At 37.9% G+C, this 19,281-nt stretch overlaps 1 protein-coding gene across 2 annotated transcripts; it reads right to left on the bottom strand.

Moving 5' to 3' along the window:
• Positions 1 to 1,546: 1,546 nt before the first annotated feature.
• LOC113523136 (2-oxoisovalerate dehydrogenase subunit beta, mitochondrial) lies at positions 1,547 to 10,582 on the bottom strand. Of its 2 annotated transcripts, XM_052897578.1 has the most exons (8): positions 10,331 to 10,574; positions 8,329 to 8,465; positions 7,111 to 7,254; positions 6,075 to 6,230; positions 4,733 to 4,904; positions 4,158 to 4,303; positions 2,619 to 2,705; positions 1,547 to 1,841 (listed from the first exon to the last, which is right to left on the bottom strand). In XM_052897578.1, exons 1-8 carry the CDS (start codon positions 10,452 to 10,454, stop codon positions 1,701 to 1,703), a joined length of 1,107 nt encoding a protein of 368 aa, XP_052753538.1. In that variant the 5' UTR covers positions 10,455 to 10,574; the 3' UTR covers positions 1,547 to 1,700. The 2 variants fall into 2 exon arrangements, with proteins under 2 accessions (XP_052753538.1, XP_052753539.1); XM_052897579.1 differs by lacking the exon at positions 6,075 to 6,230 and having other exon boundaries at positions 10,331 to 10,582.
• Positions 10,583 to 19,281: the final 8,699 nt, after the last annotated feature.

Genomic DNA, 19,281 nt, shown 5'->3' with positions numbered 1-19,281 from the left:
AGTTTACTCGCTACCATTGTAATTCGTAACTTTTTAAGCTCTATTATATACTTTTGAAATCATTTAATTTTTTTTTTTATACAACTTAGAATGGCAATCAAGCTGACGGCCCACCTAATGGAAAGTGGTAACCGTCGCCTATAGACTTGAACAGTACCATGGACATAACAGAGTATACTGTTTCACATATGATACTCCCCATGCGTTGCCATTCCTGAGGACTCAGGTGTTATTCCTCTGTACCCTGTAAATTCACGCCATATCCTATCCTTCAAACCGAAACACAGTCAGAAACATATTATACACAGGTAGAAAAACGAATGGGACAGAGGTACCCAAGCAATCAACTTTTGTACAGTCTCCCTCTGGTTTACATGAGTTTACTCGTTACTACTGTAATTCGTAACTTTTTAAACTCTATTATATACTTTTGAAATCACTTAAATCATTATAAATACGTCAGATATCCTTTACTAATATTATAAATGTGAGAGTAAACAAACTGTTTATTGATTTTCTTGTTACTTTACAGCGCCAAATTAACCAGTCATTATGAAATTTATTATACACAAATGGAAATGGAGAAAGATATAGGCTACTTTTTATCCCGATTACACAGACGAAGACGCGGGTAAAAGTTAGTTTAAATATAAAACTCAGATGACTTGAACAACATATTGCATCGATCACATTTTTCTCAAACATTTTCCGCTTGCAAATGGAATATGGATGCACGGTAGAGGTTCTGAAATGTTATACAGTAGGTACCTTACTATGTGAATTGTTGAAATTGGTGTGTTAATTCTATCAGTCTCGTTGGCACGAATAGATTTATTAGCATAATATTACGATTGTTGTATAACTAGTGTTAATTTGAATTTGTTTAGATGAATTTTGATTAATGATTTACCTAGAGAAATAACCAAATGCTACCAATTTTACAAACTTTTATTTAGTTTCACAAGTTCCGTAGTGTCTGTAATCAAATCTTGTAAGTTAAATTTGATCCAGATTCCGGTTTCCGATTGAGCTGAAATTTTGCATGTAAGTATGTATAAATGGGATGACAACACAATATTATTATGACATAAAGCTGATCTGATGATGGAACTGGAAGGTGGAAGGAAATCCGTAATTAAATGACGCAACCCCATCGAGTTCGGGTTCATTTAATTCGTCTTGACGAGTACTTTGATACTAGATGGTTACCAGGGTCTGATGATGGAGCTGGAAGGTGGCCATATGAACTCCGTAATTAAACGACGCAACCCCATCGAGTTTGGGTTCGTTTAATTCTTCTTGACGAGTACTGTATGGTAACCAGGGTCTGATGATAGAGCTGGAAGGTGGAAGGAACTCCGTAATTAAACGACGCCACCCCATCGAGTTTGGAGTTTGGACTCGTTTAATTCGTCTTGACTTTTTAACTTTTTTTGTTATTTTATTAACAAATAATAAAAGCTCGTTTTTAAAAAAAAGGTTTTGATACTAGAAAAACAGAAGATTGATGTAGTTTCTTGTATGACAAATAAGAAATAAATACCAGTTTATTGAATTAATCTTTATTTTGACAAATAACTATTAATATTAAATGCATATATAATGTTGTAATAGTGGAGAAGTATTTACTGGGACTTAATTACAAAGGAAAAAGGTGTTCTTGATCCCTATAGTACAAAGCTAACATGAGCGGTGCGTAGTTAGTACTGTAGTAGACGACGGAGTTCGTCGTAGCAACGCGAGACAGTGGGTAAGTAGAAGGGCTCGAAGACGTGTGGAAACGGCGCGTCCCAGCCAGTCACCCGTCCAATTGGAGCCTCCAAGTGCAGGAAACACTCCTCCTGTGAATGAGTACCTGGTATATATACTCGCGTTCAATATATAATCCTAAAATTAGGGGGGGAAAGGGATTGTTGGTAATAGGGTCTAATTGACTTATTGCTAGCAATACACCCTGTCAGGTCGACCTCCACGCGATTCCCCTGGAAACCATCGTGTTTAATCCATCACATAATTTTATCACGATGGGCTACTAACCTGCTTTCATTGTTACCTATCATCTCTCACAGGTGCCCCGCCAGTGTATACAGATAGCGCAGGCGGGGTTACCATTCCATTATCATCTATTAAAAAAAAAACTAAATTTAGGGGGGGGGGGGGTTGTTAGTGATGCAGATTACCAGTCCCATTGCTAGCAATATACTCTATTAGGTCAACCTTTACGTAGTCCCCCCTGGATCACGATTGTTCGTGCTGGATTCCACGAGTATTCATCACGACGGGCTAATTGATCTGCCGTTTCTTTCTCACCAATCATCCCTCACTGGTGCCCCGTCAGTGTATACCGACAGCGCGGGTGGGGTTACCATTCTATTATCATTAATTAAAAAAAATATTCTGTGATTAATGTATACATTAAAATGCATTGTATGAACGGTGTTTTGACTAGCTGTAAACAGCGGTTTTACTCGTATAAATTAGAATAACAACTTGATGACTTAATGACTTTCATACCGATTCTAACAAACCTCTTTCATATTCATTACATTTCAACAAAATTTTTACAATAGACAGTTAACGCTTGGTTTCTGAAACAATTTCCGTTATTGTATACATACCTGGACAGTGGCAGCCACCTCGGCGCCGAACCCTGACGTTAAGGGCGCTTCGTGAGCTATCAAACAACGACCAGTTTTCTTGACTGACTGTAAAAGAAAATTAAAGTTTGATTATAATTGAAGTACAAATTAACTAAAAACCCTAGATTCACAATCCCATATAAAAATGCACACTCAAAAGGTTTTTTTTTTTTATACAACTTAAAATGGCAAACAAACTGACGGTCCACCTGATGGAAAGTGGTAACCGTCGCCTATAGATGTACAGGTCATGTACAGACGCCATGAGCAGTACCATGGACATAACAGAGTATACTGTTTCGCCCATGCGTTGCTATTCCTGAGGACTCAGGTGTTATTCCTCTGTACCCAGTAAATTCACGAAGGAATAACACCTGAGTCCTCAGGAATGGCAACGCATGGGGGGTATCATGGGCGAAACAGTATACTCTGTTATGTCCATGGTACTGCTCATGTCTATAGGCGACGGTGACCACTTTCCATCAGGTGGACCGGCAGATTGTTTGCCATTCTAAGTCGTATAAAAAAAAATGCGTAAAAGGAATTGGTAAATAAGGGGAATAAGGGACTTATGTGGGAAAGGATGGGGGGGATGGGAGGGGACACTGCAGTTGCGGAAAGGACCCGGACACTGCAGATCATTAGCATTTTTTATTAATATACCAGCCGTTAACTGTCCACTGCTGAACATAAGCCTCCTCCATAAGGGGGAAATTGCCAGTAGTTGCCACGCATGGCAGTCCGGTTGGCAACTGCTGGCAAAACCCCCCAAGGGGGAGGCTTATGTTCAGCAGTGGACAGTTAACGGCTGATATGATGATCTTTATAGTTTAAGTGTGTTCCACCAAAAACCGAATTTGTGTCAAAAACCAGTTATTTTAATTGATTAATTAAACTAAAGTACCGAATTTGTAAAATTTCTTTGGTACCAATCTGTAAATATATTTTATATATTTATTCTTTATTGACAACATTACAAAAAAAAACGTCTGGTACAAAAGGCGGACTTAATACCATATAGCAGTCAATCTTTGGCAAAACAGAAATTTAATTATGCGGTGAAAAAATTGAAAATTATTACAATAGAATATATATAATAATATAATAGAAAAAGAATAAATATTTATATAGATAAAAAATAAATATTTATCAAATTGGTTTATTACTGACGGATTATGAGGTAACAATTATATAAAAAAAAAACATACAATCGAATTGAGAGCATCCATGTTTTAGGAAGTTGTTTTTTTTTTATTGATGATAATGGAATGGTAACCCCGTCTGCGCTAACGATATACACTGGCGGGACACCATTGAGGGTGAGGATGAAACAGGATGGAATGGTGAGGATGAAATATAATAATCACAATAGCTTCCAGGAGGAACCGCGTGGAGGTCGACCTGATAGTACCCTATCAGGTCGAATATTGCTAGCAATGGGATTGTCAATTCCCCTTACTACAAATTCCCTCTCCCAACTTTGGAAGTTGGTTAAAAGTAGGACTCTTTTTTACTCACATTGCAAACAGTCTCCTCGTCCCACGGCAATATGGACTGCAGATCTATGACTTCGCAGCTGACGCCGAGCTCATCGTGGGCCTTTTGCGCCACCTCGAGGAGTACGTGGACCTGGGTGCCCCACGCTACCAGCGTCGCTGCGTCGCCTGGTCAACATAGTATAATATTATAAATTAAACATAACACAAAAATATTCGTTTATAAATGAAAATTTTTAATTAAATACCAATATTGTCTATAGGCGACGGTTACCACTTTTCATCAGGTGCGTCGTCAGCTTGTTTGCCATTCTAAGTTGTATAAAAATTTTTGCTATTTCTCCGAAAAAAAAACAATAAAATGTAAAATTTTAAAATGTCCAAAATTTAAATGTTAGAGAATAAAATGAAAAAAAAAAAAAAAAGAAAAGGAACTTATGTTTTTGACAAGTTTTTTTTTTGCAAATAAAAAATGTGAATTTTAGAGAAAGATATAGTTATAGTATTGTATTCATTATTTCAGCCACGTACAAAGTACCGTATCTACCACTGCATTATGGAGGTCGTCAGATTATAAAACAGTATGCATGAGGTTACCTTCTCTCAAAACCTGTGCCTTGCCAAGTGGCAGTGTGTAATCTTCAACTGGTACATCTTCGGTTGCAGACCGGTACAAGATCTTGGGTTCCAAGAATATGCACGGGTCCTTTTCGCGTATACAGGACAGCAGCAGACCCTTGGCTGCGGTCGGACCTCTTGGCACCACGACCTGATTGGTTTCATTTTTTTTATACAACTTAGAATGGCAAACAAGCTGACGGCCCACCTGATGGAAAGTGGTAACCGTCACTTATAGACACGAACAGTAGTATGGACATAACAGAGTATACTGTTTCGCCCATGATACCCCCCATGCATTGCAATTCCTGAGGATTCAGGTGTTATTCCTCTGTACTCTGTAAATTTACGCCATATCACGCCCTTCAAACCGATATATTCATATCGTAGATAGATAGAGAACTTGTGGACAAATAGTTTATATTTGATATTATTTCTATTTTACTTTTCTACTTACCACCTAGGTTATATTTTTTTCAAACTAAGTTGTTAAGAAAGATCTCGTACGTATCATAAGATCTATTTACATCATGAGTATCATGAAATTTGATCTTAAAGGTTGACCATGAATTATTGCATAGATATTGGATAGATGACGCAGTGTCTTTCCATAGACGCGAAGCATAGTGTATCGATTCATAACTTACTAGTTTTCAAATTTTTTAATCCTACAGAAATTTTTACAACACTTGCGAACTGATAACGTATCCGAGCTATACTCGAGATTAAGCAAAGTGGAAAAGAAATAGTAAGAAGGCCGAGCTTTTAGCCGGGATAAAGCAAAGACCGAACCAAACCACCAACGAACCGAAGTACCAACTCCTTCCGTTAGACCGCATTCAAAGTCGGGCCGCTCGAATTATTGATAGTCAATGCCTTACTATCCGACTTGATCCACTGAAACTGCGCAGAGATGTTGCATCTCTGTACATTTTCTACCGAATTTATCATGGGGAGTGTTCTGAGGAATTGTTCGGATTGATACCTGCTGCTGATTTTCACCATCGCACAACCCGTCACAAACTAAAGTTCCATCCCAATCATCTGGACGAGTGGCGGTCCTCCACCGTGCGTTTTTTAAGGCACTTTCTTCCACCCACAACCATTCTTTGGAATCAACTTCCAGCAGCAGTATTTCCGAACCGATACGACAACATAACCTTCAAGAAAACAGTATATTCCTTTTTAAAAGGCCGGCAGCGCACCTGCAATGCCGCTGGTGTTGCGGGTGATCATGGGCGGCGGTAGTCACTTACCATCAGGTGAGCCGCATGCTCGTTTGCCCCCTGTATTGTAAAAAAAAACCGAGCGTGGTACCGACCTTGAGGCCGGGCACGTGCGCGAAGAAGGCCTCCGGGCTTTGCGAGTGGTAGAGGCCGCCGTGGCCCACCGCGCCGCACGGCGTTCGCACCGTCAGCGCGCCGCACGGGAACTGCCCGCCGGACCGGTAGCGGGCCTTCGCCGCCTCGTTCACCAGCTGCCGGCGTTACCGATACTTGTTTTACTTTAATGAATGATATTTTTTTACAACAGGGGACAAACGAGAGGAGAATTTTACCAGAGGGAACCTCTATCCCATTCGTGTTTCAGCCGTGAAGCAGTTGTGTTTGTATGGCTGTGTTTCGGTTTGAAGGGTGGGATATGGCGTGAATTTACTGGGTACGGAGGAATAACACCTGAGTGCTCAGGAATGGCAACGCATGGGGGGCATCATGGGCGAAACAGTATACTCTGTTATGTCCATGGTACTGCTCATGTGTATAGGCGACGGTTACCACTTTCCATCAGGTGGGCCGTCAGCTTGTTTGCCATTCTAAGTTGTATAAAAAAAAAAACGAACATGCGGTTCACCTGATAGTAAGTGACTACCGCCGCCCATCCAAACCAATGCAATACCTTTGGTGTTGTGATCACCCACAACGCCAAAGACATTGCCTTCGTCACCTCCAGTGTTTTTTTTTTAAAAGGAATATGCTCTTTTCCTAAAGGTTAAAGATGGTATTATTGAAATGGTAACCCCGCCTGCGTTAACGGTGGCGGAGCACCAGTGACTGACGATAGGCGAGAATGAAGCAAGTCAGTTGGCCAATCATGATTAACTCAACTAGAAATTAATTCTGATAGTTTCCAGACAGAACGGCGAGATAGTGGACTTGATAGTGTATATTGCTAGCAATAGGATTCTTCAAAAAGGGGGTAAAGAGGTTTCTTCAGGATTGGTAACACGCGCGTAATACCCCTGGTATTGCAGGTGTTTATAGGCTACGGTAACCGCTTACCATCAAGTGGGCCATATGCTTATATGCCACCTCGGTGATATATGAAATTTAATTTTTAATATAAAAATTGCACAGTACCTGATCAAAAGCCGGGAATATGTAATCAGCAAACTGAATCTCGGCTATAGCGGTGGCTCCAGCCGTGGCCAGACCGATGCCGAATCCTGCGATGCCCTGTTCACACAGCGGAGTGTTGAACACCCTGTCCTTGCCATATTTCTCCTGAAATAATTTGATATAACAATTTTAGCTAAATATAAGCTATTTTCCCTTCTATTTTAATGAACTAGGTGTTATCTTGCGGAAGACTATATCACCTGTTATTTGATTCGAATCAAATGCTTTTTGCAAAACGTGCGCAAACAAAATGACAGTCGTAGATTGATGGCTAATATGGAAGGTTGTAGAATTTCTGATAGTAATAGTGGTAGGCAAACTTCAAGTGTTGGCAGTCACATACATACTACCAATTTTTTTTTTAAATCTTTTCCAAATAACCAGTTTTAAGCCTTATTTTATTTGCATTTTCCTTTTGATGGACAACATATACCGTCAAATCATTTGACAAAAATAGATTACTTAATTACTTAATAAACATACCTTCAGACGTTGTAATTTCACTACCTGCAGCCATGCAAGAAACATTTGTTTCGAACTAGCTGTTTCACATGGCTTTGCTCATGTACATCAGTGTATAAAACATCTTTTGAAAATATTGAAAACAAACTTATAATAAAATGTATAGATAACATTAGGTGATCTGTAAGAGATTGCTGTAAAACGTAGACCTTATTACTAATAATTTTTTTTTTAAATTTCAAACATTTTTAAAAAAGGATGAGGTTCTAATATCCATTGTATTTTCAATCGAATAAAAAAAATTCTCAATTTGGTTGTATTTATATATTGATTTGGAAAAATATTTTTTTTTTATCTGAAAGGATATATTTACAGATTGGTCCCATAGAAATTTTATCCAAATCAGTTTAGGACTTTAGTTTTTAAATCGAAATAACTGGTTTTGTTACAACTAAAATTGTTTTTTTTTTGGAGCATAATTTTAACTATGTTTGTAACCTCATAAGTTATTAATTTATGAACTAATTTGAAAAATACATTCAGAATGGACCATTGGTAATTAAATCAAAATTTCTCAAAAAAAAAAGTCCAGTAGTAGTAAGTAGTAATCTTAAAATAGAACTAACATATTTGCCATTATTGAAGTTGGTATCTTTTTATGGACATTGTTATAAATTAAATTACTCTGTGTTGATAATAAAGAGTTATTATTACTACCTGTAATCCTAGAGCACATCTGAAGACACCGCCAAACGCGACATCCTCACCAAACACCACAGCGGTGGGGTCACTCCTAAGGGTAAGATCCATGGCATTGTTGATGGCTTGCATCATATTCATTTTGGTGGTCTCACCTGTAATTACAATATTAATTATTTATTGAATGAATGAATAAGTATACTTTATTTCCATTATACAATATAGGAAATAAGCAAGACAACCTTAAGGTAATGAACTAATTGTTGTACAAGTAGGTATGATAGTGCTGTATAATTAAAAAAGCATCAATTGCAAATTAGAAATATATTATTTATATATATATATATATATATATATATATATATATATATATATATATATATATATATATATATATATATATATATATATATATATTATTATTATTTTTTAAATTTCACTAAAATTCTCATCTCCCCTCTTAAGGAGAGGAGATGGCAACTAACCGTCGGCAGAAGCACAGTCGGCCGGGGTTCAGGGCCCCAGGGAGAGAAACCGGCGTACAATGCGGGCAGAATCTAAGAGCACCGCTTTCTGCATCTTTCCCGGAAGTGAACCGCCTCTGAATCCCAACCGTCTGAGATGTTGTTCGAGACTGGTTGGGATAAGACCGTTCATCGACATAACGATTGGGATGATTTCGGTAGATGTCACCCCCCACATTTCGGTCACCTCGTGAGCCAGGTATTATTATTCTGGATTAGCAATACCCATGTGACACCTCTGGTGCTTTAGATATGGATGATAATAGAATGATAACCACACCAGTTCTATTTGCATATGCTCATAAAGCACCAGTGAGTGGTGATAGGTGAAAATGAAAGCAGGTCAGTTGGCCAACTTTTCAAGATTAACCATGATTGTTTCCAGGGGGAACTGCATGGGGGTCGACCTGGTAGAGTATTGCTATTATCAGCCAATAGTCTCCATTCTTAATACCTTCTCACTTCTTCTCTTCTTCAACCACACCTCTAGTACTGTATTTACTGTGCTATTCTAATAGATAAACAAACAGAAACTACTCTACTCTCTTTTAGACAAGTCCAACTGGAGTGGTAAAAAGGTTATATATATATTACAGAAGTTAACCCATTCAATACGGAGAGCGCACCAGGGCGCTCTCCAATGTTATACGTTGTGACGGCAAGCGCCTCGAGGCGCTCTCCCCACCCTCACCCAATGACGGCGAGCGCTCCGAGGCGCTCGGTTTCCTTTAGTTTCAAACGTGCTTTAGTCCGTTCCAGTCACTTGTGGAAGCCCGTTATTTACTGGCAGTCACTCCTAACAATTAACTAAGCCATATACGTAGAAAAAGTTGTGCCGTCAGTGACGGCTGTTTATGAAAAACTAAGCCGTATACTGCATAGGGATCTCAATATGGCCACCGTATTGAATGGGTTAAAAGAATAGTACAATACAATTGTTAGCGATATTTTATAGTTATTTGTGTTATTAATCTTGTAACTGTTGTTTTTTTTTTATATACAACTTAGAATGGCAAACAAGTTGACGGCCCACCTGATGGAATGTGGTAACATATAAAACATACAATATACAAACAACTATAAAGACAGTGTGTTTCAACCGTGAAGCAGTTGTGTTTGCATGGCTGTGTTTCAGTTTGTACTGCTCATGTCTATAGGCGACGGTTACCACTTTCCATCAGGTGGGCCATCAGCTTACTTGCCATTATAAGTTGCATCAAAAATAAATGTACAGAGTACAAAGTCCATTAGATTTATTTATGTCACCTTGTTTGCCATTCTAAGTTGTATAAAAAAAACATGAAATGTGAAGTGTGATCATTTGATTCATAATGATAAATTTACTAGGATATATGTGAGATTCCAAGCGAACCGCGTGAAGGTTGACCTTTTATTGCTAGTAATGCGATCAATTATCTACATCACTATAAATTCCTACTCTTCTTAAAGATAGGTAGAACAGTTATAACCTAAAATAACATTAATATTTTACAAACCTTCCACAGGTTTTCCATTGTCAGGGAAGTAAACAAAGTGTGAACTAAGTCGTTTTGCCTCCGAATTTACATGTTTTATTAATTTTGCTAGTAATACAGATCTTTTTACGACTAAACTTGACATTTTTGTTGTCCGCCCGCGATGCGTAAAGCGTCGGATGATTTAAATAATACATCTTATCTGCAATTGTAATTAGCTTGTTTCGATTCACTGATAACATTTGAGTATGACGTAATAAAATGTTTGTTTACAAAATAATGCTCTATTAGTATTATTACTAAGCAAGAATGTCATGTGGATGGATGGATTGATAGATACATGGAGTATTTAAGAGTTGACACAGCCCTGTGTATTTACATAGACAGGAAAATAAATCTAAGCAACCATTAGTAATCTCGACACAGCAAAATATTTTTGTATCACAATGTGTAATAAGTATTTACATATTTTATTTATTACAATAGCCTATTATGTAGTATTATTTTACTTTATATACCGATATTAATAAGTATTTTAAAAGAATTAATAGGTATTTAAAATTTCCGAATTAATTAAATTGGTTGCATAGATTACTTAGAGAGTATTTTTTATTCGAAATGGCTGGAAGGATGACGAAAAATTCAAATGTCATTTCATCATCTGCTACATGATTGACTGTTGCATGACATTACATATTACTTGACATAACTTTCGATTATGCTTTGTAAAGTACTTGTAGACGGTCCATTTTTTTTAATGTCAGTTCATAAATATGTAAATGCTAGCATGAATGTGTTCTGAAATTTTTGGAAATTGTAGCAAAAATTATTGATAATATACGTTCTTGATTATATTTTAATTTATTTTTTATTTAAATCCAGTAATCTAATGGAAGCATATAAGCGATATTAGACTTTATAGAGTTTTTGTCGTGATCATGTACCGTCCATGTCTATATATAATTACTAGAGAAATATTTGCAAATATAGGATATAGATTAGTTATCAACCTTGTCATTCAATATGTCTTCATAATGGAATTAAGGCGTGAATTAAGGCGCGGGCAAGACTAATAATATACTAGTAATTTTAGCCCAGTCTTCAAAAATAACACTTGCTCGCAAATTTGATAGGTGCATAATTGATAAAAAAAAATTATATATTTTTTTACAAATATAGATAAAACGCACCTAATTAGTTTTATGCTAGGTATTTATCGAAGTATTAATTTTTTTAGAAACTATTACTTATAGTAATAATCAATAAATATTTTAAAATAAATATTATATATTGATAATGGAATGGCAAACCCACCCGCGCTATCGGTATATACCGGCGGGGCACCAGTGAAAGATGTTAGATGAGAATGAAGCAGGTCAGTTAGCCCATCGTGACGAATTTAACAAGAATTGTTCACAATGGTTTCCAGGGGGAACCACGTGAAGGTCGACCTAATGAGGCATATTGCTAGCAATGGGGCTGTCAATCTGTCAATCTGTCTGATATGCCTGATAGGCAATATGCCCATATTGCTAACAGTAGGGCTGTCAAACTCCATTACTAACAATCCCTTTCCCCCCCAATAAAGAGGGTTTTTTAATGGATGAAAATGGTATAGTAACCCCGCCTGCGCTAACAGAATACACTGGCGGAGTACCAGTGAAGAGTGATAGATGAGAATGAAAACAGGTTAGTTAGCCCATCATGATGAATTCATCAGGAATTAACCATGATAGTTTCCAGGTAGAATCGCGAGGAGGTCGACCTGGTTGGGTATATTGCTAGCAATGGGATTTTCAGTCTCCATTACTAACAATCCCTTTCCCCCCAGATTCCAATAAAGAGGGTTACACCTATTAGAGGTCCATCATCATCATATCGTTATCTATCCACTACAGAATGTAGTACTTCCTCATAGACATAAGTACTTTTCTATGTCCAGGAACAGCATATGAGGTCGTCACTCCCTCAACTAGAGTTTACTTAGCATAAAAACTTAAAAGTTTTAGACGATTGGGGAATAGATATGTTTAGATATAGTAACGGGTAAACCCCGTAAATGTTTTGTAATATATATATATATATATATATATATTCTTTAGAATCTGCTAGGATATTATCATACCTATTTTAGTAATAATGACAACAATAATGAAAGAAGTAATATGGGATCAACAAGGAGCATATTTTAGTGATTGCAAAAAGAATTATCAAAATCGATCAGGAGTTAACGAACTGAAGATATTACATAGCATAAACACATAAAAAACCACAGACAACTGAAACATTTCCTTTTGTAGATTATACAATAACCTTAAAATAACATAATATAAAATATTTAAATGATTAAACTATTCTCACATGTTCGCTAATTAAAAGTACAAAAGGATATTGTCACTTAACCAACATTTTCATTCATTATTTTCGTTGACAACTTTAATAGTATGACTCACAGCAATTTGGAAACCTGTTTATACCAATAAAATAATAAAAAAATAATCTTAAAGGAAATCGTTTAAAGTGTTGAGTGTTCCTCATTACCTCGTTTATCAATTTATTAAAAGATATTTTGGTGCTTATTGTCAACCAGTATTGGTGTTAATAAAATTTTATTGGCGATTCACTCAAGGAAGGAAATTAAAGCATGGCATCGATAAGCTTGCATTTTTGTATAGGAAACGAAGAAGTTAAACATTAATGTTGCGTAATAATAATCGATTATCAATTAATCGATGCAGAAGGTACAGAATAATCGAAATATTAATTGACCCTATTGACACAATCGATTAAAAAACTAAATCTACAAATTTTACGATTTTGGTGTTGTTGGATAGGTATAATATTCAATTCTATTAGTATATTTAAATTCGGGTCAATTCAGAGTCGTCACTTCTGTAAATATATAATCAAAATTAAAATTTCTATTTGGTATCACAGCACAATCTTTATTATTTACCAACATGGATTAAATTTCTAATAGTCAATATTACTATAAATTATGTTATTAGTTAATATATATCAGCCTTTTGTTAGTAGTTGTCACGTTGTGCAGGCGGGTGGGCAACTGCAGTTAGGCTTTGGAGATGTTTTATGGGACGCTGCTGCCCATTGCTTGCCCTACCTTTGTCGCCTTTTACGACACCCATAGGAAAGAAAGGAGGGACCTATTCTATGCCGAGATCATACGGCAAATTGGGCAATATTATTGTGATTCTTAAAACAGTAGTCTCGTGAAACTGTTTAAGTAAATCGGATAAATATTCGTTAACAGATATTTTAAGTGCTAGGTTTAGAGAAATGGTAACACAGAATTGACCTCGCTGTCTATGTAATTACAATTCCAGTTTGATAACACAATCTACCTTTATTTTCTTTAGAATCAAATTTATTTTTAAATTTTATACTTGTTCCTTACCAATAACTGGGCTTGGTACTTGGTTGTCCATAACATAATACTTTCTCTGAACAATAAATTTAAAATTTTAATTTATAGAAATAGTTTTGGAGACTGGCAGTACACAATCGGTCGCACTGTCCATTTTGTAATTCACCATTGCTTTCATTATATCATTGTGAATCTACATGAATGCGGTTGAGACGTGAGACCTGAACACGTAGTACAGTCATAAGAATAGATACACTGGGTGGAAGTGACACTTATTTATTTTCTAATGGATGAAAATGGAATGCTAACGCCTGTGCTATTGGTATAAGCTGCCAGGGCACCAGTGAGGGATAACAGGTAAAGATGAAGGCAGATTAAATGGTTTTAAAGAGGTTGACTTGATGATGTATGTAGCCTTACAAGCTACATACGTCATTATACATTTATCATACATTAGATAGGTTAAGATTATTGGTGATGGGGCCGACAAAGTATCAACTAGGACACCATTTCAGCATTTTTTAAAGGATGATAATTGTAGTTTTCAATAGTATTGTTTGTTTTTTGTGTATTTTCTTCACTTGCATTATGCATTTATGCAAAATTTATTGGCGGAAAAATTACTATATAATTGCATAATTATCATGTATGTTGTTATAGCTGTCTGTTCTTTTTTTTTTTATACAACTTAGAATGACAAAGAAGCTGACGGCCCGCCTGATGGAAAGTGGTAACCGTCGCCTATAGACATGAGCAGTACCGTGGACATAACAGAGTATACTGTTTTGCTCATGATACCCCCCATGCGTTGCTATTCCTAAGGACTCAGGTGTTATTCCTCCGTACCCAGTAAATTCACGCCATATCCCACCCTTCAAACCGAAACACAGCCATGCAAACACAACTGCTTTACGGTTGGAACACGAATGGGACAGAGGTACCCAAGCAATGGACTTTTGTACAAAGTCTCCCTCTGGTATCTTAAACAAATAAATAAATCAATGTAATTATTATCAAACTGGATTATCCTATGGCTTTGCTCAAGTGAGACAATCTATAAAATATATTATGTGTTAAATTGGAACATAATCTACCCGTAAATATAAATGTGGTACCATTTAATGCAAATGTTTTTAGCCGTTTAAGAGATATTGTATAAAAGACATCCGAACATCTTTACAAATCTTCACATTGATAATATAATCAAGACTCACAGGAGCGGCAGTTCTACCTGGATATACGTATATACATCTGGTACGCTGTACACGAACGGTCACTTTTACTTTCAAGCGGGACCGCGGACGGCCGATGACTCCTGCGCAGGCCGGCATACCCGCGTTGGCAACACGCGCACGTCATTTCTTCAAGACAAATTAAAATTTATACGCATTACGTGTTAAGCAGAGATTTTGTAAGAGTTATTTTTAAAGTGGACATACAAGTCATGTCGGTTTAATGGTCGAAGAGTTTCTGGTTTTAGGGACGATTTTGACGTATAGGGACGGAGGCGGTCTTTTTTTTATACTACTAAGGTGGCAAACAAGCATACGGCTCGCCTGATGGTAAGCGGCTGTAGTCTCTTGGGAAAACCTCGGCAGGGAGCTCATTCCATAATCTGAGTGATCGCGGGAGAAAACATCTCTGAAACCGCGTTGTACGCGACCATTTAGGCTGTAGGGTATAAGGGTGAACTCCCTGTCGATGGCGAGCCGTACGATGATAGAAACTGGCCGTAGGCATCATATTGAATAATTCCTTCGAGCACAATCCGTTGTACAAGCGATAGAACACGCAGAGTGAGGCAAAATCTCTCCGAAGACTTAAGGGTTTGATACCGCTTGCAAGCCTGGGATTATCGACAATTCCCATAGCTCGTCGTTGCACTGAGTCGAAGGGTTCAAGCTGGTATCTAGGTACTCCCGCCCATAAGTGACAGCAATACTCCATATGATAGACTGGTGTTTCGCCGTGTAGGTGCCGGCATAGAATGGGCCACCCCTTCTTTTCCCGTAGGTGTCGTAAGAGGCGACTAAGGGAGGACGAGGGGTGGGTAGCAGCGTCCCTTCTTGATACCACACCGATACAAACTATTGCAAACTGATACGAATTCTATGCTAATTTCTAATTATTATTTTATGAGTGTAATACAAAATTGTCATTGGCAATAGATTGGATTGATATCGATATTAAATTTAAGAGTAGACCTGCTGGTGTATTTTTTATCTCTCCGAGAGGGAGACTTTGTACAAAAGTCCATTGCTTGGGTACCTCTGTCCCATTCGTGTTCCAACCGTAAAGCAGTTGTGTTTGCATGGCTGTGTTTCGGTTTGAATGGTGGGATATGGCGTGAATTTACTGGGTACGAAGGAATAACACCTGAGTCCTCAGGAATGGTAACGCATGGGGGGTATCATGGGCGAAACAGTATACTCTGTTATGTCCATGGTACTGCTCATGTCTATAGGCGACGGTTACCACTTTCCATTAGGTGGGACGTCAGCTTGTTTGCCATTCTAAGTTGTATATAAAAAAAAAATCTAGAAGTAGTTACCTGCTTCAAAAATCCACGCGTACAATTCCATACATAGCGTGTAAAAGATAGTATTAAAATAAAAGAACAACATATAGAGATATTGGATAAAGATTCAAACGTCATACGTAATACAAGTTGATGCGCGTGCGCCGCACACTTGGTCGATCTTGTGACGTCTCGCGTCTCACACGATACGACCGAGCCACAAAAGATTTCAACGCGCAGTCCGCTTGCTACGTTTAGCGTAGGTCTTCCATATTTAGGGATTTGCATTGAAGCGAAAAGAGGTGTGACAACGTTTTTTTTTCATGGTTGAAGATGGAATGGTAACCCCGCCTGCGCTAACGGTTTACACTGGCGGAGCACGAGAGAGAGTATGATGATAGGTGAGGATGGAAAACATGTCAGTTAGCTTATCGTGATGAATACACTTGGAATTCAGCACGATGATTTCCAGGGGGGACCACGTGGAGGTCGACGTGGTTGAGTATATTGCTATCAAAGGGGCCCTTAGTCTCCATTATTAACAATAACTTCCCCCCCCCACCCAATAGGTGTGACAACGTTGGAATTATTTTACTCATTTATTAAACTTTAATACGCTTAGATAGTGTAAATGGCGGACTTAACGCCATATGGCGTTATCTGCCAGTCAACCGCAGACAGGAGTAACAGTAAAGATAATTAACAATGCTACGTTAATAAACAATATTAAATTAAATCGTCTCTTACGACCTTACCAGAGGGAGACTTTGTACAAAAGTCAATTTCTTGGGTACCTTTGTCCCATTCGTATTTCAACCGTGAAACAGTTGTGTTTGCATGGCTGTGTTTCGGTTTGAAGGGTGGGATATGGCGTGAATTTACTGGGTACGGAGGAATAACACCTGAGTTCTCAGGAATGGCAACGCATGGGGGGTATCAGGGGCGAAACAGTATACTCTGTTATGCCCATGGTACTACTCATGTCTATAGGCGATCATCAGGTGGGCCGTCAGCTTGTTTGCCATTCTAAGTTGTATAAAAAAAATCCACGAGAAAAGTAGTGGTGGCCCACTCTATGCCGGGACCACACGATATAGAATGAATCATCCCACATAGAATGGCACACGGAATAGTCTATGTCATCATTACGTCCACTGTTGGACATAAGCCTCCCCCGTAGACTGCCATAAAAAACCGTCCTGAGCCACCTGCATCCACTGACTCCCTGCAACGCATTTCTCTAATGAAAGGTCGTCCTTCACTGCGTTTACCCGTACGTGGTCGCCGCTCAAGAACCTTTCTTCCCCATCGGTTGTCAGTAGTCTATGTAATGGCTCATAATTATCAAATCAATTCTATTAATGTCCTCTCATTATTGTAAATTCATATCACTAGATAGAGGGGGGAAAGGGATTGTTAGTAATGGAGACTGAGAATCCCATTACTAGCAATATAGCCAACCAGGTCGACCTCCTCGCAGTTTCCCTTGGAAACTATCATGCTTAATTCCTGATGAATTCATCATGATGGGCTAACTGGCCTGTTTTCATTCTCATCTTCACCCTTCACTGGTGCTCCGCTTACTGTTAGCGCAGGTGGGGTTACCATACCATTTTCACCCATCAAAATAAAATAATAAAAAGAAATCACTTGATAGATGATGCATCAAAATTATTTATTTATTGGAAAACCAACAGCTTACAATTTATAGCTTAAAACAATAAAATCTTATCCATATAAAAAGCCAATAACAGGTTTTCACTGACTTAGCGATATAAATTTGTCGTGGCTAGAGTAATTATAAAATTTAGAAGGAAATAAAAATAAAAAACTACACTATAGTATATCATAACAATAGTTACTAGTGCGTGTGCGTGTGCGTGTGCGTGTGCGTGTGCGTGTGAGTGTGCGTGTGCGCATGCGTGTGCGTGTGCGTGTGTGTGTGTGTGTATATGTGTATGTATGTGTGAGCGTCTTTAAATGGGTATATGTATATATATGTTTATAAAATAAAATTAGAGGTTTTGAAGTTTCAGAAAGTTTTTTTTTATAAGTTTGTGCTGATTATAGTGAAAGTGAATCTACGTAATATGTAATATCACCTAACAAGGCTCATCTATGTCCACATTGAATCACATAATGACGTACAGATGGATGATTGATTATGACTTCATCTGTTGCCCAATATTGCTTTAGTGAATATAAAAAAATAGTTAGTGCAAATTAGTCTCGTTTATTGGTCGTTCTGTACAGCATAAGAATTAATGAGTTTAAACGTTAATAGTAATAGAATTAGCCACGTGGGCCTGGCATAGAGTAGGCTACTTCTTCTTTTCTCGTGGGTGTCGTAAGAAGCGAGTAAGGGAGGGCGAGGGATAGATAGCAGCGTCCCAATTAAAACATCTCTAAAGTCTGATTGTGATTGTCAATCCGCTTGCCAGCAACTGGTAAAACCCCCCAAGGAGGAGGCTTATGTTCAACAGTGGATAGCTAAAGGCTGATATGATTATAATGAATGCATCACCACTTTTTTCATATATATTTTATGTATATTAAGAACAATAAGTGTTTACATTCGCCGATTACCTGCTAATCAATTTCTCGACAAACAAGCTAACATTGCACCTGATTGAAAGTGGTAACCGTCGCCTATAGACATGAACAATACCATGGACATAACTGTTTCGACATGATACTCTCCATGCGTTACCATTCCTGAGGACTCGGGTGTTATTGCTCTGTTCCCTGTAAATTCACTGTAAATTCCCACCCTTCAAACCGAAACACAGCCATACAAACATTACTGCTTCATGGTAGAAATAGTAATGGGACAGAGGTGCCCAAGCAAACGACTTTTGTACAAAGTGTCTCCCTGGTTGTTAAATTGTTAGTAATGGGGTTAAATAGCCTCATTACTAGCAATATACCCTGTCAGGTCGACCTCCACGTGGTTTCCCCTGGAAACCGTGTTTATTTCTAGTTGAATTCGTCAGGATGGGCTAACTGACCTGCTTTCATCTTCATCTGTCATTTCTCACTGGTGCCCCGCCAGTGTATATCGATAGCACA

This window comes from Galleria mellonella, unplaced genomic scaffold (genome assembly GCF_026898425.1).
Source record: "Galleria mellonella isolate WM207_F2 unplaced genomic scaffold, CSIRO_AGI_GalMel_v1 utg37, whole genome shotgun sequence".
NCBI lineage: Eukaryota > Metazoa > Arthropoda > Insecta > Lepidoptera > Pyralidae > Galleria > Galleria mellonella.
The sequence above is the reverse complement of the archived record's forward strand: the minus strand, read 5'-3'. Positions and strand labels throughout refer to the sequence as shown.